Source organism: Erinaceus europaeus, chromosome 2 (genome assembly GCF_950295315.1).
Source record: "Erinaceus europaeus chromosome 2, mEriEur2.1, whole genome shotgun sequence".
Lineage (NCBI taxonomy): Eukaryota > Metazoa > Chordata > Mammalia > Eulipotyphla > Erinaceidae > Erinaceus > Erinaceus europaeus.
Genome location: NC_080163.1, coordinates 137,848,499 through 137,870,002, shown reverse-complemented (window position 1 = coordinate 137,870,002; position 21,504 = coordinate 137,848,499). Strand labels below are relative to the sequence as shown.

General features: G+C 35.7%; 1 protein-coding gene across 10 annotated transcripts in view; it reads left to right on the top strand.

Moving 5' to 3' along the window:
- Positions 1 to 21,504, top strand: part of NFAT5 (nuclear factor of activated T cells 5) — a 106,520-nt gene that overhangs the window by 46,935 nt on the left and 38,081 nt on the right. For 5 of the 10 annotated variants that reach the window (XM_060185251.1, XM_060185248.1, XM_007524580.3 and 2 more), the window contains 3 exons: positions 9,094 to 9,652; positions 13,896 to 14,088; positions 20,512 to 20,702. In XM_060185251.1, coding sequence (XP_060041234.1) covers positions 9,094 to 9,652; positions 13,896 to 14,088; positions 20,512 to 20,702 — 943 coding nt within the window. The other 5 variants (XM_060185255.1, XM_060185253.1, XM_007524583.2 and 2 more) reach the window with 4 other exon arrangements.

The window sequence follows — 21,504 nt, the reverse complement described above, 5'->3', positions numbered from 1 at the left end:
AACCATTATGCTTTTTCCCCAGCCCCTAAGTAAATTCTCTTCTTTCCTCCCTTTCTTTCTCCCTCCCTCCTTCCTTCTTTTCTTACTTTCTTTCATCATTTTCATTGTAAGGTTAATAATAATACAGTGCAGTTCTTGGCACATGGGTATAATCTCTCATCTCCCCATATGAAAATTTTCTGCAGAACACTTATCCACAGCTTTTAGGTCTTTTTCCATCTGTATATAATAGGACCTCAAAGTTCTTTTCACCCCCTGCCTACTTTTCCTCCTTCTTCCCCATAGTTCCTTGCTTTGGTACAATAAACCCCAATCTGGGTTTGGACAAATGGCCTTGTATATTTTTGCACTGTGCTGAGATACTTTGTGTTAAATAGGACAAAGATACATTTCTATAGCAGGACATTTAACAAGTGTTATAAGCATTTTGTCTCTCAGAAAACAATAAATAGTCTATGAATACATTTATGGTACTCTTAACAAGGTAAAAAAAATAATTGTTTTAGGAGAACTCAATTTTTTTCTCTTTTTTTAACCATAGCTCTGGCTTATGGTGGTGCAGGGAATTGAACCTGGGACTTTGGAGTCACAGGCATGAGAGTCTTTTTGCATAACCATTATGCTACCTACCCTCCCCCCCCCCATAACTTTTTTTAGTATCCTACCTGACAGTTTAAAGACCTGGAGGGAAAGTCACTAATAAATTATTAACAAACCTTTTCAGCTTCAGCAATAATGCTAATTATTAGATAAAGTAGAGTCTCTAGGATCCGACCTTTTTTTTAAAAAATGTATTTTATTTATTTTTCCCTTTTGTTGCCCTTGTTGTCTTTTTATTGTTGTTATTGATGTTGTCATTGTTAGATAGGACAGAGAGAAATGGAGAGAAGAGGGGGAAGACAGAGGAGGAGAGAAAGATAGACACCTGCAGACCTGCTTTACCGCCTGTGAAGCGACTCCCCTGCAGGTGGGGAGCCGGAGGCTCGAACCAGGATCCTTACACTGGTCCTTGCTCTTCAGGCCACATGCGCTTAACCTGCTGCGCTACCTACCACCCGACTCCCAGGATCCAACCTTTTATGCACAATAACATATATAACTTTAGAGTATAAATTGATCATTTTTTTGCAGTGGATATGAGAAAATGTATAGAAGTTGGCCTGAGAAACTAAAAAGATTATTTTACTGTTAAAATACAAATATTTCTAAAATATATATGTGTGTGTGTTACAGTTCATGTTGATCAAAACATTCTCTTCCACTCTTTTAATAGAGATAACTGGTTTGTATAATCTTATATGGTCTAGGGGTACAATTTGACTTACATTTAAATTATGTTGTTGTGTCCACTACCACCAAGGTATCCCCATCCCTCCACCATAGTCCATTGAATGCCCTTCATCCTTTCATTCTCCTGTCCTTTTTCTCTTTAGTAACCTTAGTTGAGTGTCAGAATCTCAGGGTTTGTTGTCAGATTTTGTCTGCTTGTTTTGTTTTTACATCATATATGTGAATGAATGAAATTGTTCACTATTTGTCTGTCTTTTTCTGACATTTCTCTTAGCATTAGCATCCTCCAGTTTAATCAGTGTTGTAGCAGAAAGCTGGATTTCATCCTTTCTTATGGCTGAGTATATTATATTGTGTTAAGCAAGAAAAATAAATAAAATAAATAAAAAGCAGTGGTCCAGGAGGTAGCACGCAGTAGATAAAGCCTTGGACTCTCAAGCATGAGGTCCTGAGTTAATCCTCGGCAACACATGTACCAGAGTGATGTCTGGTTCTTTCTCTCTCCTTCTATCTTCTAAATAAATAAATAAATAAATAAATAAACAAATATATTTTAAAAATAAATAGGGAATCCAGCGGTAGCGCAGCGGGTTAAGCACACATTGCGCAAAGTGCAAGGACTGGCATAAGGATCCCGGTTTGAGCCCCCAGTTCCCCACCTGTAGGGGAGTCACTTCACAGGTGGTAAAGCAGATCTTTGGGTGTCTTTCTCTCCCCCTCTCTGTCTTCCCCTTCTCTCTCCATTTCTCTCTGTCCTATCCAACAACAACAATAATAACTTCAACAACAATAAAACAACAAGGGCAACAAAAAGGAAATAAATAAGTATATATGGAACATTGAAGAAGTCAAGGGATCTGTCAAAAATAAATAAATAAATAGCCCTCTACTTTTTAAAAGAGCTTGGCTAAGGACACAGCATAAGAATATGAGAGAGAGAACATTCTGGTTTATGGATTAGATTGCATTAATAAACCGGAGAACAAATTGGTGAATATGAGTTAATAAAAATTTGAATAAGAAAATTTTCCGTAGTCCCTTATTTGAATGTTGATTTTTAATTTTTTAAGTTTGTTGTAGAGCATTGACTATTGTAGCATGTAGACTTCTATTGGGTGGGAATAGTACAAATGGGAAATTGAATCTGTTTTAAACATGTAAATGGAATGATTGACCCTACAATTTTTTGTTTCTGGTTTTTGTTTTGTCTTATAATGTAATCTGATTTGCTTATATTTTGTATGCTGGGATGCTAGTTGTTTTTTTTTTTTTTTTTCCTTAATAATACTTAACTTGCATTCTAGCTTCGCCATTCAGAGACAGGCCTCGTGTGGTGGGTTGTGTGACAGTGTCTGTCAATAGTGAAGACAAATAGTGCCAGAGACACTTAACCCATCCAGTCTCACCCAGGGTATAGGTCGGTCTCATTTTCAGACTTCTTCATAAGTCATTTTTTTTCTTTCTTTCTTCGTTCTTTCCCTTCTTCCTTCCTTTCACCCTGCTTTACTTCCTACCTTTTTTGTTTGTTTCTAAATAGTGAATTGTTACTGATTGAAACTAAAAGATTTTGCAAAGTTTCAGACTTTACATTAATATTATAAGAAGAAGAAGAAAAGTAGAAAATGAAGGTTGGCATGTAAGGTGTTAACAAAGCAAGTTTGCAGCCACTTTGTGTGTTCTAGATTTTTCAATTCCTTGGCAACATGAATGTTGGCCTTAGCGTTTTTTTCTCTGAATATCTCCCTTCTGTTATCTGAAAATATGCTCTTGTTTCTGGTGACTTTTATCAGACAAGATTTTTAGATTTGAAGTCATTGTTACCAGTAAGAAAAATAAAATATATAAAAACAGCTAAGATTAAACAAGTGTTTTACATTGGAAATTTCCCAAACATCCTGTATTGTTTAATATGGTTATTTTCAGAACAGTTAGTAATTCACTCCTTCTCCGTTCCACTATTGGTTAACTTAGCACACTTGCAGCATTTTATGACTTGTTTAAGTGACTTTTTAAGGAAATTCTATTTTGCACTGATGTTAAAACTTAGAAGATGTGTGCATATGTACATACTAGTGATCACGTTTTTTTCTTAGAAATTTAGTGAAATGTCATTTTCAATAATGAATGTTTGACTCTTTGTTAAATAAACTTCAAAACTACATATTGCGTCCCGTCCCGTTGTGCGCACCCCCCTCCCCCCCAGCAAAACAGAAACTCCAGAGAAGCCAGCAGTACAGCAGTACTGTAGCTTGGACTTGAGATCTTCTGTGGCAGGAGAGCTGCAGACTGCTGTGCTTGCCCCCTGGGGATGGCTACATAGGGACACATGTCTTGCTCATCCACCTTAGGTTTCTAGAACATTCTGTCATATATTTGAAATCAGTGGGAAGTATTTGTTTCTTTTGAGGACTACATAGACTATAACTGGTTTCAAAGCTTTCTGTTAAAAGTTTAATGTAAAATGTATTTTTGCCTGCAGGGTTATTTTTAGGGCTGAGTGCCTGCACAACTCCACCATTCCTGGCAGCCATTTTATTTTTCTTTTCTCTAGATCAAGGGAGGGGGACATCTGACCCACAGCCATGTAAGGTGCACAAAATAACACGGCCTGAACCTGCCAATACAATTACAGCTTTTTTCAGTGACATTAAATGATGATTTTTAAAGTTGATAATTTTATGTGGCCTGCAAATTATAGTTATAGGTATCCAATAAATATCCACCACTACTTTAGATAAAGGGTAAGAGTTGAATAAGGAGAAAGAGACAGAGAAGAGGAGACACTAGCATAACTCCACTGCTCATGAAACTTCTTCCCTTGCAGGCATTCCCATGTAGTGGCTAGGGGCTCAAACCCAGGTCCTCATGCATGGTAATGTATATGCTCTACTAGATAAGCCACATACTGCCCCCCAAATTTATCTCTCTTTTAGGTTTTTTTATACATGAGAGGGAATTTCAAAGAGTATATAAAATCTATATGGGTTTCAGTATGTTCTACCTTTTAAAGCATACTTTCATCAGATTAATAATACTTTCAGTTTCTGGTATATCCATGTAGATATACTATCCTATCTGCCACTTTTTATCCTAACTACTTCGAATATCCATAGTTGACTTTAATGATTTCATCCATTCTTAAAAGTAGCTGTGGGAGTCAGGCTGTAGCCCAGCAGGTTAAGCGCAGGTGGTGCAAAGCGCAAGGACCAGCTTAAGAATCCCGGTTCGAGCCCTGGCTCCCCACCTGCAGGGGAGTTGCTTCACAAGCAGTGAAGCAGGTCTGCAGGTGTCTATCTTTCTTTCCCCCTCTTTGTCTTCCCCCATCTCTCTCCATTTCTCTCTGTCCTATCCAACAATGATGACAACAATAATAATAACTACAACAATAAAACAAGGGCAACAAAAGGGAATAAATAATTTTTTTTTAAAGTAGCCATATACATGTACACAAATATATACATACACATATAAGTTTACCATCACTGCTTGCATTTGGTTAAATAATTGGCTACTGCTAAAAAACAAAATTATTAGAGTTAAAAATAGGACACTGTGTTGCTTTTTTTTCAAGCTTATGAATTTTCATTAGTAAGTTGTAGCGATGGTCTGTCAGTTTTCCCTTTGGTTTTCTGTGCCCTTTATGATCACAGAAACTTCTATAGAAAAATAAAATTCTAGGTTCACACAATTTTTTCATAAATGATAAACATTTATTCATGCTAGGTATGAAAATAATTGTAATGGAAGTCGGGTGGTAGCGCAGGGGAGTCGCTTCACAGGTGGTGAAGCAGGTCTGCAGGTGTCTGTCTTTCTCTCCCCCTCCGTCTTTCCCTCTCCATTTCTCTGTCCTATCCAACAACAACAACATCAATAACAACAACAATAACTACAACGAAACATCAAGGGCAACAAAAGGGAATAAATAAAGAAAATAAATATTTTAAAAAATAATTTTAAGATAAACATAAGAAAAACTTCCAATTTTATGAAGGATTGGCAAGGGATCTAAGGAACTAATAAAATCAACTATTAAAACATCTTTCTAAAAAAAAAAAATCTTTCTGCTGAAGGCTTCTTCTATTTCTGTGGAGCCTGAAGGCTTGAATGTGGTGTCGTTTCATCACTTCTTGTCCACATTTTTCACTCAGACACCACCTTCCAGTACCATATCACCTCTCTGGCCCTTTGTGCTTTTCCTATGTCATAGTGAAACTTAGTCTCTATATTCTTAACAGGTAAAAATGGGCATTCAAACTAAAAAAAAAAAAAAAAAAAAGGCAGTATATTTTGTCTTTAAGAATTCACAAATTAGAAAAATATATAAATTAGGCAGGGTTGTGTTAGTATTTAGTTCTGTAAAATGCCATTTAAGCTATTTCTTGATATTTAATAGCATAGTGGCCAAAAGGTCATTTAGATGTTTAAAATATACTTACAGTATTCCCAGGAATATCTTTTACTACTTTCTGGGAATGTTTGAAAATAAAAAACTAGAATTTAAAATTCTGAAATAGCTCTTGATATTATTTTATGCATTCATTTTACTAGACAGTATTAACAGTTTTCATTTATAGCAAATGTATAGATTAATGCACAAATAATTTGACTTGTATATAATTTCAAGAAATAAAGTCTTTAGCTCACTCTGCAGAAATAGCAGATATTTACCTGTAAACCCTTAAATTACTTCTAAACCCTTTTCTCTTTAATATTATATGTTCTAAGCACTTTTAATAGTGATCTTTTTCTTTACAATTATCTAATGTGTCAATTAAGGACACATTGGTACATTTATTTACTAATTTAATTTTAATATAATATGTATGTAAAAGAATGGTTTCCCATAAATAGTTTAATAAAATTTTGAATGTACTAGACTCCAAAGTACAATGTTAGATACTAGGGTTTTCCATGCTCTCACGGTGTTCACTGCCACATTACCACCTTACCTGGCATTATTAATGTACTTGGGTATTCTCTTGCTAACCAGAGTGTAACAACTTGATGGAAAGATTGTATGCACCATTAGTATCATCAACAGAGCAACAATAACACTATTGTAAGGAGTTTTATAGTTTTAAAAGATTATCTCACTTGTTATCATCTTAAAATTAGTAGTTTCTTTGTAATTTAGGATCAAACAGAGACTTTTAAAAAGGTGATATTTTAAAATTGAAGTATGCATACATACTGCTGTCTTCTGACAGTTTATGTCTTCAGTTTTATAGTTTTGTGCTAATTAACTTTTTTATTTAATAAGTATTTCCAGGGAACTTCAGGTAAAATATAAAATATTTTGTGTTAGGTATCCAAAGAATATGTGTAGAGTATTTTAATTTATGTAGGGTATGAGATCACAGTTTGGCATACCTGTCCCAGAACAGACACTTAAATATGATTATATCAATTGGTGGCTTTTGATAAGATTTGTAAGGAAAAAATCATATACCTCAAAGAGTAATGTGAGGTATTACCGTACATTAAATTTTTTTTTTATTCATAAATGCCATATAACTTGATTTTGATTTCATGATTGCTTTTCACCTATACTTTCCATCTGTCATGGACAGGAATCCCTGAGATGTTCATATTCTGCATTTTCATGTGCATGGTACTTAGATTCAGAATGGGGGGAGGGATGCATTGTAGAAATACAAGTTCACAGCATTCATGCTGCATGCTTTGTGTGTTCCACTGCAAATATTGCATGCTGCATACTTGTATTTCTCTGAAAATGAAGAACATAGGTTCACATATTCACACAAAAATTAGCTTTATTTTTACCAATAGTTGGAACAGATGGAGGGATTTTAGATATATTTTTATTATGTTTTCTAAAATGTACTCTCCAGTGATTTTCAAAAAACAAGGAAAACATTTTTATATTTAAACTCAAAGTGGCTACAAATCAGCTCCTAAACTGTCATTGACATTAGCATTTAGATTTTGTAGTTTTCACAATTCTTTTAAAATATTTATTTACTAAGAAAACATTGCATTAATGCATGAAACAAAATTGACAATTTTTTCTTTACATTGGAATGCAGTTTAAAGTGACTGAATTTTCCAATTTCAGCTACTGCATTTGACAAGGATACAGATTGGAAAATGGAACTGATATCATCTAACTGCTTTAGGTTCTTTGACTTACTATCTTAGTTGAGAGGAATCTGTGTGGCATTATGCAGATTATGTTATTGAGAATTATATTAACTTCTGTGCTCTTCAGCTTTGACAGTCATGATATATTATGTGCAAATTTAATTCTTTCCAGTGACATAAATATTTTGATTTATATTTTTGTTTTTTTAAAATAGATTTTGGCACTGGACTTTTAATTAAACATTGGTGCTCTTACATTTCAGTTGTTATTACTGTGAATATTACAAATTCAATAACTGCACATCAGTTTTAAGTTTTATCATACCACTTTAAAAAACAGTGGCAAATGTGGCTGTAGTTAAAAAATAATTTTAGATTTAAACATTTAGTTAACTGTCAAGTTACCAATTTTTATTCATGTGTATGACTCTAAACATTCCCATAGCTTACACAAGATAAACTGGTACTTCAAAAATTTTAAGACTGATGATTTTCAACCTTTACAATATTGGTGTGCCTCAGGGATAATGCTTTTAAGGGTTAAAGTAGTATTTTCAATTAGCTATTCTGCTAGTTGCCACACATTTTGAAAAGTTACGCTTAAATTTTATTTTTTAGGCACAATAGGTAAATGGTTTTGTAAAATAATTTTAATTCTTTGTCCAATAAAATTAATTCTGATCCTTTCCAGAGATTTTTTATCTGCTTAATTATTTTTGTTAGACTTGAGCCAATAGAAGTTACTGTTGCTCATATTAGAAAATTCCCTTAATAACTAAAATAATATAGACTCTTAAGGAGTGAGGAAATGGACAGTGGTAACTAACTGTTGATTGTGACATCAAATACTTTATAAGGAAAATCCATTCAATAATCAGTTTCTTCCCTGCTCCTTATCTTGCTATAAAGGATGGATTTACTTGTTTTAGAGATGATAGTTCTGAACTATCACTTCCAATTTCTGGAAGCCCTCTTTGGTCAGCTTGTTTATCTTCTACAGTCTAGCATGTTACAAATCAAACCTTTTTCAAACTTAACATACTTTTAGATTTTACAATCATAGTGATGGTACCAGTTCCATTTTGCCTCCAATTCAGTTGATTATATATTTTTTCTATTTCTCATTTTATAATTGATATCTGGAATAATCAGCAGCTCTTTTCTCATTTATTTTCTCATATTTTTATTCCAGGATTTGCCTCTGAAGCAGGGAGTGTCTGCATTAAAAATGACCTGTAGTTCTCTGCTTCATAGGTTAGAAACTTACTTTAATATTTTGTGGCTAAGCACAGTCCCACTTTTCAAATTTCATAATGAATCATTTAATTGGCATTGAATGTGGACCACAAGCATATATTTCATATTGGGGTTTTCCTTATTATTTAAAATGATTTGAATTCAACAGAACATCTGGCTGAGGCAATAAAAAACTTTATTCTTGCTTTACAGCTTAAAACATTAAATTAGAATTTTTAATCATTGATTATAACACCAGTAAAATAATGCTATTTGGACATTTTAAAAATTGTATATCTTAGGCCTTGTATTGCTTGAAGCATTTATATTCTAAAACTTAACCAAATTCCAACTATTCATTTTGGGGAGAAACAATCAGTTTACAAATCACATTTTCAATGGGACTGCTAGCCAGCATAGGTGAAAACATGTATAGTGTATTTACTCTTAAATTGTACACTGCAGATGCTTCTTCAGCTCCCTCCTCTTCCTCCATGGGCGGTGCTTGCAGCTCCTTTACCACCTCTTCCAGCCCTACCATTTATTCTACCTCAGTCACCGACAGCAAGGCTATGCAAGTGGAGAGCTGCTCCTCAGCCTTGGGGGTAAGTAACAGAGGGGTAAGTGAAAAGCAGTTAACTGGTAACACAGTCCAGCAGCATCCATCAACACCGAAGAGGCACACAGTCTTGTACATCTCACCACCACCTGAGGACTTGCTGGATAACAGTCGGATGTCCTGCCAGGATGAGGGGTGTGGATTGGAATCTGAGCAGAGCTGCAGTATGTGGATGGAGGATTCCCCCTCCAACTTCAGTAACATGAGCACCAGTTCCTACAATGATAACACTGAGGTACCTCGTAAATCACGAAAACGAAATCCAAAGCAGAGACCGGGGGTCAAACGACGAGATTGTGAAGAATCTAATATGGATATATTTGATGCCGACAGTGCCAAAGCACCTCACTATGTGCTTTCTCAGCTTACCACGGACAACAAAGGCAACTCAAAAGCAGGAAATGGGTTGGTATTCACATTTTTTTTTAAAGCTCTATCACCATTATGCAAAACATAAAAAGAAATTCCCACTTTTTATTAACTGCTCAGTTCAGATTTGCATATAAAGCAAAACTACTAATTTTGTCATTGGAAAAATTTGACTTCAAATTACCAAGTTCCACTCTAGAAAAAAATAAAATGCTAATAGAATTTAACGATAGGTATTCTGTTATGAGTATGATTAAATGGTAGAAATTCAAAATAATTTTTTAAATAACTTATGAATTTAAAATGGATTTTACTTTAAAAGGCTTAAAAGATTTTTGCTCATAGAAATAACTAGCTGTTTAATGAGTTTAGCTACAGCTCATAACATTCACAAAAGTCGAGTTTGTACTTTTTTTTTGAGAAGACTAAATTTATGGTTTTATTCTCATCATTTAGATTCATGTGTTTTTCTCCTATAATATTGTACAGTTCAGGGTTTTTAAAAGTATATATTCCTAGGATAGTTTTTTTTTGTTGCTTAGGTTTAAGGTGGTAGATAGAATCATGGTACATATTTGAATGTGTTTTTTAATTCATTGCATTTACTAAATATATTTCAATAGCTATGTTTTATAGAGTACTTATTGCCATAGTGAAGATTTTTTTTTATTTCTTCAGTACTCTTATTTTAATATTTAATTGCTGGCCTTTTAGTCTTCTGTAGAATATTCAACATAATTTGGTAACATATCTCACTGAATTTTGATTGATTACTGTTTTGAGGGTATGAGATATGACCCTTTAGTTGACTCCTGCAATTTCAGGTTTCCACAAAGTGATAGAGAGCTTTAGATTGGTTTACTACTTGATAACGCCACTCATCTTTTTATGTTAAAATTCTAGTTGAAGATTACATGGATTATTTCTTTTTTAGATTATTTTAACTTGTTTTATTTCAACTTTATTTTTTACTTTGTGTAAGAGAAGACAAGAGAAACTGAGACCAGATCATCTCTCCATCATTTTATGTGGAGCTGGTTATTAAATTTACCCATTCCAGGCATGCACTCTGCCACTGAACCACCTCCTGGGCCTTATTAGTCCTTAAGTATTCCCTTGTTACATTTTAAAGTAGTTTCCACCATTTGAGCCATAATCAATACTACTGCCTTCTTTATTTTTATTTAGAACTCCTTTGGAGTGATAGAGTTACATAAAAATACCAGTTTAAAAAAGATTTTTTTCCCAGAAAATCCAGATTAGGAAATATCTAAAAGAAAATATTGTATACTCTTTCTTAAAATGTTGTCATTAATAGAGTCAAGAACTCTAGAACACAATATTTGTAGAACTATTACATCTAGAATAAGGCTCTAAACATAGTGACAAAGATCTATAAGGCTCATGCTTTTCTACCCTTAAGTATGGTATGTGTTTATTTGAACTTCAGTAGAAAAAAGTTTTAAATTCCAGGAGAGATTTCCATTTTTATACTGAAGTAAATGTTAAAAGTTTCAAATAAAGAAGAATACTTTGACAAGAGTAGTCAACATACTATTTTCAGTTGCTGTTAAAGAGGTAATGTGACCTACATCTTTTCTACTTCTGCTTTTGTATGATAAATATATCTTAGAAATGATTTGAGGTTATCCAGGGAAAGTATAATAATAATTGTCAAGAAAAATATCTCTCATGAACTAATTCATGGAATAGAAACTCATCAAGCAGCAGAAGAAATATCCAGCTTCCTTAGGTAACAAAAAATATTTAACACTAGCATACATGGAAATGATAGAAGGAATTTTTGAATTTATAAAACATATCAGTAAAAAGAGAAAAGATATATAAATATATAGGAAAGTAGATTTTTGAAAACTAGGAAGATTTCAAGCCAAAACCCTATATTCTTTAATAAGAAAGGTATCAGAAACATGAAAGAATTTTAGAAATATTTTGAGGGCTACAGTATATAACCTTGGATCTAATGTGCCATAATTACAAATACATAATGCAAGTATTTAGAAATGTGCTCTTGAGCATATGTGTACAGAAACTAACCTTCAAAATGGAAATATTTTGTGTTATTAAAATATATAAAATTAGAATTTGTTTAGAAAGTAAACCATGTTTTAAAAATGTGCTTAGTATTTAGATTTAAATCTTCCTATCCATGTTATCCTTAAATTCTGACTAAATGTTCAAAGAATTAGTGATTCTGCATCTCTTCTAGACTGGATATTAAAATATGTCATCTGGATGTGAAACCAGTAATAGACATTTTATAATGAAAAATATTTTTATAGTAAAGAAAACTAGAACATTTACAGGGCAAAGGAGCTAGTATGCCGTTGTAACACTTCCGAACACTTGACACTTCTAATGCCAGAGTGGTTTTGCCTACTTTCCTGTTTTTTTCTAAGTCATTGTGCTATAAAAATCAATAATTTGAACAATTACTTTCTTAAAATTGGTTGATGTTTTCATTATTTTACAGTCATGTATAGGTATATGTCTGTCTTCTGTTTTTTCACTTAAAGAATAAATATATTAGGTTTTTTTAAAGGCTAGCTTCACAATTACTTGCACTGTGCATTAAGCTATACTGTGTGCCAAATGTCACAATAGTTTTTGTTCAAAAATGCTCTGTTTTATTAAAACAATAAAAATCACTGTTTATTCTCAAAAGCATTAGGTTGGCTAGACAAATGAATATGAAAACCCTGCCATACCATATTAATTGATAGTCTAAAATTTTTTATGCAGTCTAAAGTGTTTCTTTTTCTAAGATTCATAAATATTAATAAATATTAATAAATATTTCAAAGTGCAGAAAAAAATTAAACCATAATCTTGCAACTTACTAAAACTGCTGTTAGCATTTTGTTTTATTTTCTTTTAGTTCATTTTGATGCAAATTTGGAGATTTTTTTAATATTCAGATCAAGTGTTTGAATTATCTACCCAGAATGTGATAAAATGAAGTTAGCACTTAGTGTCCATTGTTCCATCTATAACTTGATACTTTAAAAAATTTATTTATATATATATATATATACACACACACATATATATAATTTTTATTTATTTTTTACTGAAGCATTGCTCAGTTTTGACTTATGGTGGTGCCTGGGGGATTGAACCTGGGACCTTGGAAGCCTCAGGCATGAGAGTCTCTTTGCATAAACGTTATGTGATCTATCCCTACACCAACTTGATGCTTTTTATAGAGATAATTTATTCTTTTAGGCCCCTTAAGTGACTTACACAGGTAATATATAACTTAATTCTATGAAATTTACCAGAATGACATTACTTGATCCATTAGGATCTAGTCTTCTTGTCTTAATATTATAGAAGTTCCTTTTCCCCATGCTTTCCTTTCTCTTACCCCCCCCCCTTATTTTTTAACTCTTCATTTTCATAAGCAGATAGTTTTTCAGCATTTACTATTTTAGGAACTGCAAAGTGAAGGGAATATGAAAATGATAGAGCACAGTAGTTACCCTCAGAACCTACTGTCTTATCTAGTCAATCTTTTGCATTCTTATGCATCTTTTTCCCTTCCATTCTTCTGTTCATTTCTTATCAATGGGATTCAACCAGTTCCTGGTTACAGTATGGGTAAAGCCTTTCTTCTTTTTGTGATGGTTGAGGTAACAGTGTAATTAGAGTTGGAAGAGTAAACAATACAGCCAAGGTTTAGACTGCTTAGTCACCATTGATTTTCTATATTATTCCTCTTGGGATCTGTTGTTTTTGGGAGGGTCTCTCACTCTTCTCTCCCTCCCTCCCTCCCTCCCTCTCTCCCTTCTTCTCACTCTCCCTCCCCCCCTTTCTTTTGTCCTCAGTCATCTATTGGCTCTTGGATTTTTTTCAGGTACAGATAAACCTCACATACATAGAGAAATAAAGAAGGCTCTTGACTCTATTTTAAAATGTATGTGGATTATTTAAAATCTATTTTAAAGCTATTCATTTTCATCACATATTTTCAGTGTTAAATGACTTATTGTACTTAATTTTCCTACCACATGGACAAGTATTTGTCTTCCATCTCTGATGTGCTTTCTTATACTTTGACATCATTTTAGTTAGACATTATTGCAAAGTTTGAAAGATAGTTAGTTATGAAATGTCTCTTCCCTTAGCTGTTTTTTTTTAAGTAGGAAAATCAGTTGTTTTTCAGTGTTAACTGCTATTCTTGTTTCTTCCTTCATCTTAGTTCACTTCTATAGAAAACTTTCTGATACCTTTTTCATGTTGTGCTTTGATTTTTCAGAACATTGGAAAACCAAAAAGGAACTGGAGTAAAGAAGAGCCCTATGTTGTGTGGACAGTATCCTGTTAAAAGTGAGGGAAAAGAACTGAAGATAGTTGTACAGCCTGAGACCCAGCACCGAGCACGGTACTTAACTGAAGGTAGCCGCGGCTCAGTAAAAGATAGAACACAACAAGGCTTTCCTACAGTAAAGGTACTTACTTTGTTTAGCAATATAAGAAAATTTTACTTTTTAGTTATTTTAAAAAATATTTTTATTTATTTTTAATGAATGTAAAGTACAGAGAGAGAGAGAGTCCAGAGCATTGATCAGTTCTGGATTTTGTTGGTATTGGGGATGAAACCTGGGACCCCAGAGCCTCAGTCATGAAAGTCTTTATGTGTTACTATTATGCTATGTCCTCAGCCCAGTTATTTTTTTTAAGATTTTATTTATTAATGAGAAAGATAGGAGAGAGAAAGAACCAGATATCACTCTGGCACATATGCTGCCAGGGACCGAACTCAGGACCAGATGCTTTTGAGAGTCCAGTGCTTTACCCACTATACCACCTCCCATACCACGTTATTTTGTTTTTAACCAACAAAAAACTGCTTGCATTAAAATAGTAGAATTACTAGCTATTTAAAATTTAAAAAACTATAATTCAGATATTGTTCATTTTATACCAACTTCATTTAAATAAATATTTTCTGATAAATAAAATATCTGGAAATAATTATTCCCTTATATTTCACATTGGTAACAATCTTATTTGATTCTTTTCATATTTTAGATCTTTAAAAAAAACTAAGTGAATTTAAAAGAGATATTATAGAGCTGGGATGGTAGCATAATGGTTGTACAAAAAAGGCTTTTATGGCTGAGACTCCACAGAGTCCCAGATACAATACCAGGCACCACCATAAACCAAAGCTGAGCAGTGCTCTGGGAAAGAAAGGGAGAAAGAAAGAGATAGAGACAGACATAGAGGGAGGGAGGAAGGGGTATAGTAAAATTTAAAAACAGTGTTTTTTGTTTTTTCTTTCCCCACCATGGTTTTTCTGGGGCATGCTGCCTTCATGACAACTCTACTTCTCCCTAGGGGATCCCCTCTTTTTTTTTTTTTAATAAGGAGAGATACCTATAGTACTAGTCCACCACTCATGAAGCTTTCTCCCAGCTCCCTGCAAGTGAAGACAGGATGCTTGAACCCTCGCCCTTGTGGTTGGTAATACACATTCTACTGGATGCATCACTGCCTAGCCCCAGAATTGATTTTTTTTTTTTTTTTTTTCCTCCAGGGTTATTGCTGGGCTCGGTGATCCACCGCTCCTGGAGGCCATTTTTCCCCCTTTTTGTTGCCCTAGTTGTTGCAGCCTTGTTGCGGTTATTATTGCCATCGTTGACGTTGCTTTGTTGTTGGATAGGACAGAGAGAAATGGAGAGAGGAGGGGAAGACAGAGAGAGAGGGGGAGTGAAAGACACCTGCAGACCTGCTTCACCGCCCGTGAAGCGACTCCCCTGCAGGTGGGGAGCCGGGGGCTCGAACCAGGATCCTTACGCCGGTCCCTGTGCTTTGCGCCACGTGCACTTAACCCACTGCGCCACCGTCCGACCCCCCAGAATTGATTAATTTTTACCAGAATATTACTCAGCTTTGACTTATGGTTGTGCTTGGTATTAAAACTGAGATCTTGGAGTATCAGGTTTGAAAGATGATTGCATAGCCATTATGCTGTCACCCTACCCCCAGATAGTTTTTTTAAATGGTTGTTAATTTTTCAAGAAAGAGAAAGAGACAAGTGTAGCATTGTTCTGGCATATAAAATGCTGGGGTTTGAACTTAGTACAGCATGATTGCAAATCTGGTGCTCTACCACTGCAGACTTCCTGGACTACTAAAATTTTTGTTGTTACTATATGGATTTTATTATTTTTCCTCTTACAAGAAAAAGAAAGAGGGGACCAGTAGTGCAGCAGGTTAAGCACACATGGTACAGAGTGCAAGGACTGGCACAAGCCCCCGGCTCCCCACCTGCAGAAGCTCCCCACAAGCAGTGAAGCAGTTCTGCAGGTGTCTGTCTTTCTCTCTGCCTCTCTGTCTTCCACTCCTCTCTTGATTTCCTATCTCTGTCCTATCCAACAGCAATAATAACAAGGGCAACAAAAATGGGAAAAATGGCCAACAGAAGCAGTGGATTTGTAGTGCAGGCACCGAGCCTCAGTCATAACCCTGGAGGCAAAATAAAGAGAGACAAGAGCACTGATCAGCTACAGCTTACACAACTGGCTAAGCATACACATTACAGTGTACAAGGAGCCAGATTCAAGCCCCTGGTCCCCATCTGTAGGTGGAAAGCTTCGCAACTGATAACGCAGGGCTATAGGTGCCTCTCTGTCTCCCCTCCCCTCTCAATTTCTGTCTTTATCCAATAATATATATTATTTATTTGATAGAAACTAAGGGAAGATAAGGAGAGTGGGAGAGACCTGCAGCACTGCTTCACCACTCATGAAGCCCCCGCTTGTTAGGAATTAGGAATGGGAACTTGAATCTGGGTCCTTGCATTTGGTAATATGTATGCTCACCCAGGTGCACCACTGTCCAGCTCCTAGAAATGGTAGGTTTTCATTTTAAGAAATAGGATATTGGGCCAGGGGCAGGGCGGTAGAGCAGCCGGTTAAGCGCATAAGGTGCAAAGCCCAAGGACCAGCCTAAGGAACCAATTTGAGCCCCCAGCTCCTCACCTACGGGGGGTGGGGGTCACTTTGTAAGCAGTGAAGCAAGTCTACAGGTGTCTATCTTTCTCTTGCCCCTCCCTTTCTCCCCTCTTCTTTCGATTTCTCTCTTTCCTATCCAATAACAATGACCAAAATAATAGCAACAACAATAATAATAACAATAAAACAACAAGGGCAACAAAAGGAAAAAAAAAACCTACAGCAGCAGTAGATTCATAGTGCAGGCACTGAGCCCCAGCAATAACTGTGGAGGCAAAAAAAAAAAAAAAAAAAAGGAAATAGAATATTGGGCCGGGTGATGGCACACCTGGTTGAGTGCACATGTTACAGTGTGCAAGGACCTAGGATCAAGCCCCCAGTCCCCACCTGCAGAGGGAAAACTCTGTGAGTGGTGAATCAGGTCTTCAAATTTCTCTCTGTCTGTCTTCCCCCGACCCCTCCTTTCAATTTCTGGCTGCCTATATCAAATAAAGCTTAACTAAAAAATATCCCCACCTGCAGAGGGAAAGCTTTGAGAGTGGTGAAGCAGGGCTGTAGGTGTCTCTCTGTTTCTCTCCCTCTCTATCTCCCCCTTCCTTCTTGATTTCTGGCTGTCTCTATCCAATAAATAAAGATAATTTTTTTAAAAAGCTAAAAAAAAAACTTGGAATTTCTACTACACTTTAAAAAAGATAACTAAAAATAAATTAAGTTCATGATAAACTTAAAATAAATAGGATATTACACTAGAGAAATATAGAAACAGGCTGGGGATATGGATTGACCTGCCAACACCCAATGTCCACTGGAGTAGTAGTTACAGAAAGCCAGACTTCCCACCTTCTGCACCCCATAAAAAATGTTGGTCCATACTCCCAGAGGGATAAATGTTAGAGGAAGATAACCAGAGGGCACTGAACTCCAATTCCATCAGGACACTCAGAAGTACTAGGTATGACTTAGAAAGGAATAGAGGGCAGGACCATAGAAAAAAATGGGCCAATATATAAAAATATAGTTATATAAGTAATAGTCAACCCATATATGTGATGTTGGGAGAACTAATGTAGTTTCCAGTGGAAGGAATGGGGATGCAGAACTCTGGTGGTGGGAAAGTTGTGGAATTATACCCGTTGCCTTATAATTTTGTAAATTAGTATTGAATCACTAATAAGGGAAGAAATAGAATATTAGAGCCAAGTGATAGCACACCCTGTAGTGTGCACATATTACCAAGCACAAGAATTCAGGTTCAAAGCTCCCAGTCCCCACCTGCTGGGGGCATGCTTTACAAGTGATAAGGCAGTGCTGCAGGTGTCTCTTCCTCTCTGTTTCCCCTTCCCTCTGAATTTCTCTTTGTCTCTATCCAAAAGGGGAAGAAAGAAAAAAAAGTCCACCTAGAGTGGTGAAATCATCATGTAGTTACCAAGTGCAGTGATAAGCCTGGTGTTAATTTAAAAAAAAAATTTTTTTTTTAAACAAATAGGGTAACAAATGAGTTTCTCATCATTTTAGAACTTAGACTAAAGGAAAGGTAGGGAGTTCAGTTTTCAGCAGCTGGGATACCTTGTTACAAAGAATATTTCTCAGTAAAAACTTACCCATGATTTTTTTTTTAATTGCCACCTGGTGGGACTCAGTGCCAGCACTATAAACCCACTGCTACCAAGGGATGTTTTTCCTTTTTTTTTTTTTTTTTTTCTTTTTTTCACTCTAGTTTATTGAGTAGGACAGAGAGAAATTGAGAAAGGAGATGATGGAGAGGGAAAGAGAAAGACACCTGCAGACCTGTTTCACCTCTCATAAAGCATCTCCCCTGCACAGTGGAGTGGGGGTGGGGGAATCAAACTTGGGTCCTTACACATGGTAATATATGTGCTTAATCAGGTGTGCCACTGCCTGCCCCTCTCCCATGACAGCTTTTAAGCTTGGTCACATGTACATTGTTTTTACCTTTATTTCCTGCTCATCACATTCATCCATTTTGAATCCCCCCAGAACAGATAATGGGCAAGTGGGGAATATAAGTTGTGCTATATATAAATATTTACCTAGCCAGGCATTTTAAGTTTGGTCAGTAAGTCATGCTTTGTCTAAGTATTTATCTAGTCAGAGTATTATTAATTGCCTATCTGATAGGGAATAAATTAACTGGCCTTATTTCATATATTCTCATCTAATTGTACAATTAATTAGAAATGCTAATTTATCATTAAATACCTAAATGTTTATTAAAATGCTACTTTACACTATTCATTTATTTACACTAATAATTTATTAAATTATTAATTTATTTACTTTGGATAAAGACAGAGACATTGAGAGGGAAGGGAAGATAGAGAGACAGAGAGACACCTGTAGTTCTTCTAGCGTTTGCCCTTCTTTCGTAGCCAGTCAACAGCGTCAGGTTGAGCCTGATGTAAAGTTTCGAGACCTCCTTTGAATCTGGAGAGGTGGCAGTCGTTGACTATGTGGGTCATAGTCTGTCTGTAGCCGCAGGGGCAGTTCGGGTCGTCTCTGGCTCCCCAGCGATGGAACATAGCGGCGCACCGGCCATGGCCTGTTCGATAGTGATTGAGGAGGGCCCAATCATAACGTGCTAGGTCAAAGCCGGTTGACGTTTGCAGGGGTCTGTGATGAGGTGTTTGTTCTTTACCTCAGCTGACTGCCAACTCTGTTTCCAAGAGTCTGGAACAGAGAAGTTCAGTGTAGGCGTAGGGGACCAGATTGGGTGACGAGATGTCAAGCGTTGGACAGGGTGGGCGAAGATATCCGCATATATTGGCAGGTCCGGTCAAGCGTAGACGTGGGAAATGAACTTAGATGATGCCGCATCCCGATGAATATCTGGCGGGGCGATGTTGCTAAGAACTGGCAGCCATGGAACCGGGGTGGAACGGATGGTTCCAGAAATTCCTCATGGAGGAATATAGTTTGGAATCAACCAAGTGGACATGGGGGCTATGGAACCATACTGGGGCACAGTATTCTGCAGTGGAATAGCATAATGCCAGAGATGATGATCGTAGTGTGGAAGCGCTTGCACCCCATGAGGAGCTGGCCAGTCTTGCAATGATGTTATTCCTCGCACCCACCTTTGCTGCAGTTTTTATGAGATGTTTGTGAAATGACAGAGTACGATCGAGAGTAACGCCAAGATAGACTGGCTGGGCTTCATGCCGGATTCTCGTATCGCCAAGCTGCACATTAAGCTCACGAGAGGCCGAGGCATGGTGTAGATGGAAAACAGATGATACCGTTTTTGCAGTGCTAGGGATTAGTCGCCATTTTTTACAGTAATCAGATATCAGAGACATGTCTTTCGTGAGTGTTTCCTCGAGGATGTCGAACTTGGATGCCTGAGTTGCACAGCAGATGTCATCGGCGTAGATGAACTTCCTTGAAGAAGTTTCTGGGAGGTCATTGATGTAAATATTAAATAGCGTAGGAGCTATTTAATACACCTGTAGTACTATTTCACCACTCATGAAGCTTCCCCCTTGCAGGTGGGAATCAGAGGCTTGAACCTGGGTCCTTGTAATGTATACACTCTACCAAGTGTACCACCATCCAGCCTCAAGGTGTAGTTTTCTATAGAAATTTAAACAATTCTCCTTTAAAGAATTATCAACACATTGCCACTAAATTTATTTATTTTTATGAAAGACAACAACCAGACTACCACTCACCTCTAGCATGTACAATGTAGAACTAGGACTTTATGCATGCAAATCCTGGGCTTTATTTCTGGACTTCTCCTGCTTCTTCTATATCTTTCTTAAGGATTTAAATTAGTTATAGTAATCCAGTTGTAAATATAAGGCTTGATCTTAAATGTTTGATCTTATAATCAAATATTTGATTGTTTGAAAAGCTAATTAATGTTTTATGTTCTGTGTTGTCTGAATACAGCTGGAAGGTCATAACGAACCAGTAGTATTGCAAGTGTTTGTAGGCAATGACTCTGGCCGTGTGAAACCACATGGATTTTACCAGGCCTGTAGGGTAACTGGGCGAAATACAACTCCATGCAAAGAAGTGGACATTGAAGGCACTACTGTTATAGAAGTTGGCCTTGATCCAAGTAACAACATGACACTGGCGTAAGTTTATAGTAAAAATGTTTTTATTGCACATTACACTTTTGCAATAGGAAGGAAACATGTTTAGTTTCCATTATAAAAGAAAAATGTGCATGTTGTATTAAAGTATTGCAGAACAGTGATAGATTAAAATTCCTTTACCTCTTGCAAGAGAATTCACATGGAAATGAAAACCTGGTGAATGTTAGCTTTTCAAGAAACAATACAGACTTTATTTTGGAATTTATAACATTATTAAAAAAAGAAGATGGCAGATAAATTGGTCACTTCTAAATTCCTCTTTCATTAAAATTAACTGAAACTATGATACTTTAGTTCATCTTATTCTATAAAGCATATTGTTGGTCTAAATTCACCTATTTTTAGTTTACAATGTTAAAATATATACTAGAACTATTTATTTTTCTGTTACCAAGACATTAATTGAAAAAGGGAAGTTTTGAAAAATACTTAATAATGATTTTTTAATTATAAAAGTAGATGTATATAGTTGACAAAATCAATTTAAAATATAGAACAATAGTGGTCTGGGAGATGGCACAGTGATAAAGCTTTGGACTCTCAAGCATGAGGTCGCAAGTTCAATCCCCAGCAGCACATGTGCCAGAGTGATGTCTGGTTCTTTCTCTCTCCTCCTTTCTCATAAATAAATAAGATCTTTAAAAAAAAAAAAAAAAGAATAATAAAGTTAAAATACAGAATAATAATATAAAATAATAATAAACTAAAAATAAATCCATTAAAACTCAGCTTCCCAGAAATAACCACTATTTTTTAAATCATCTCTCCATTCTTTTTTTTG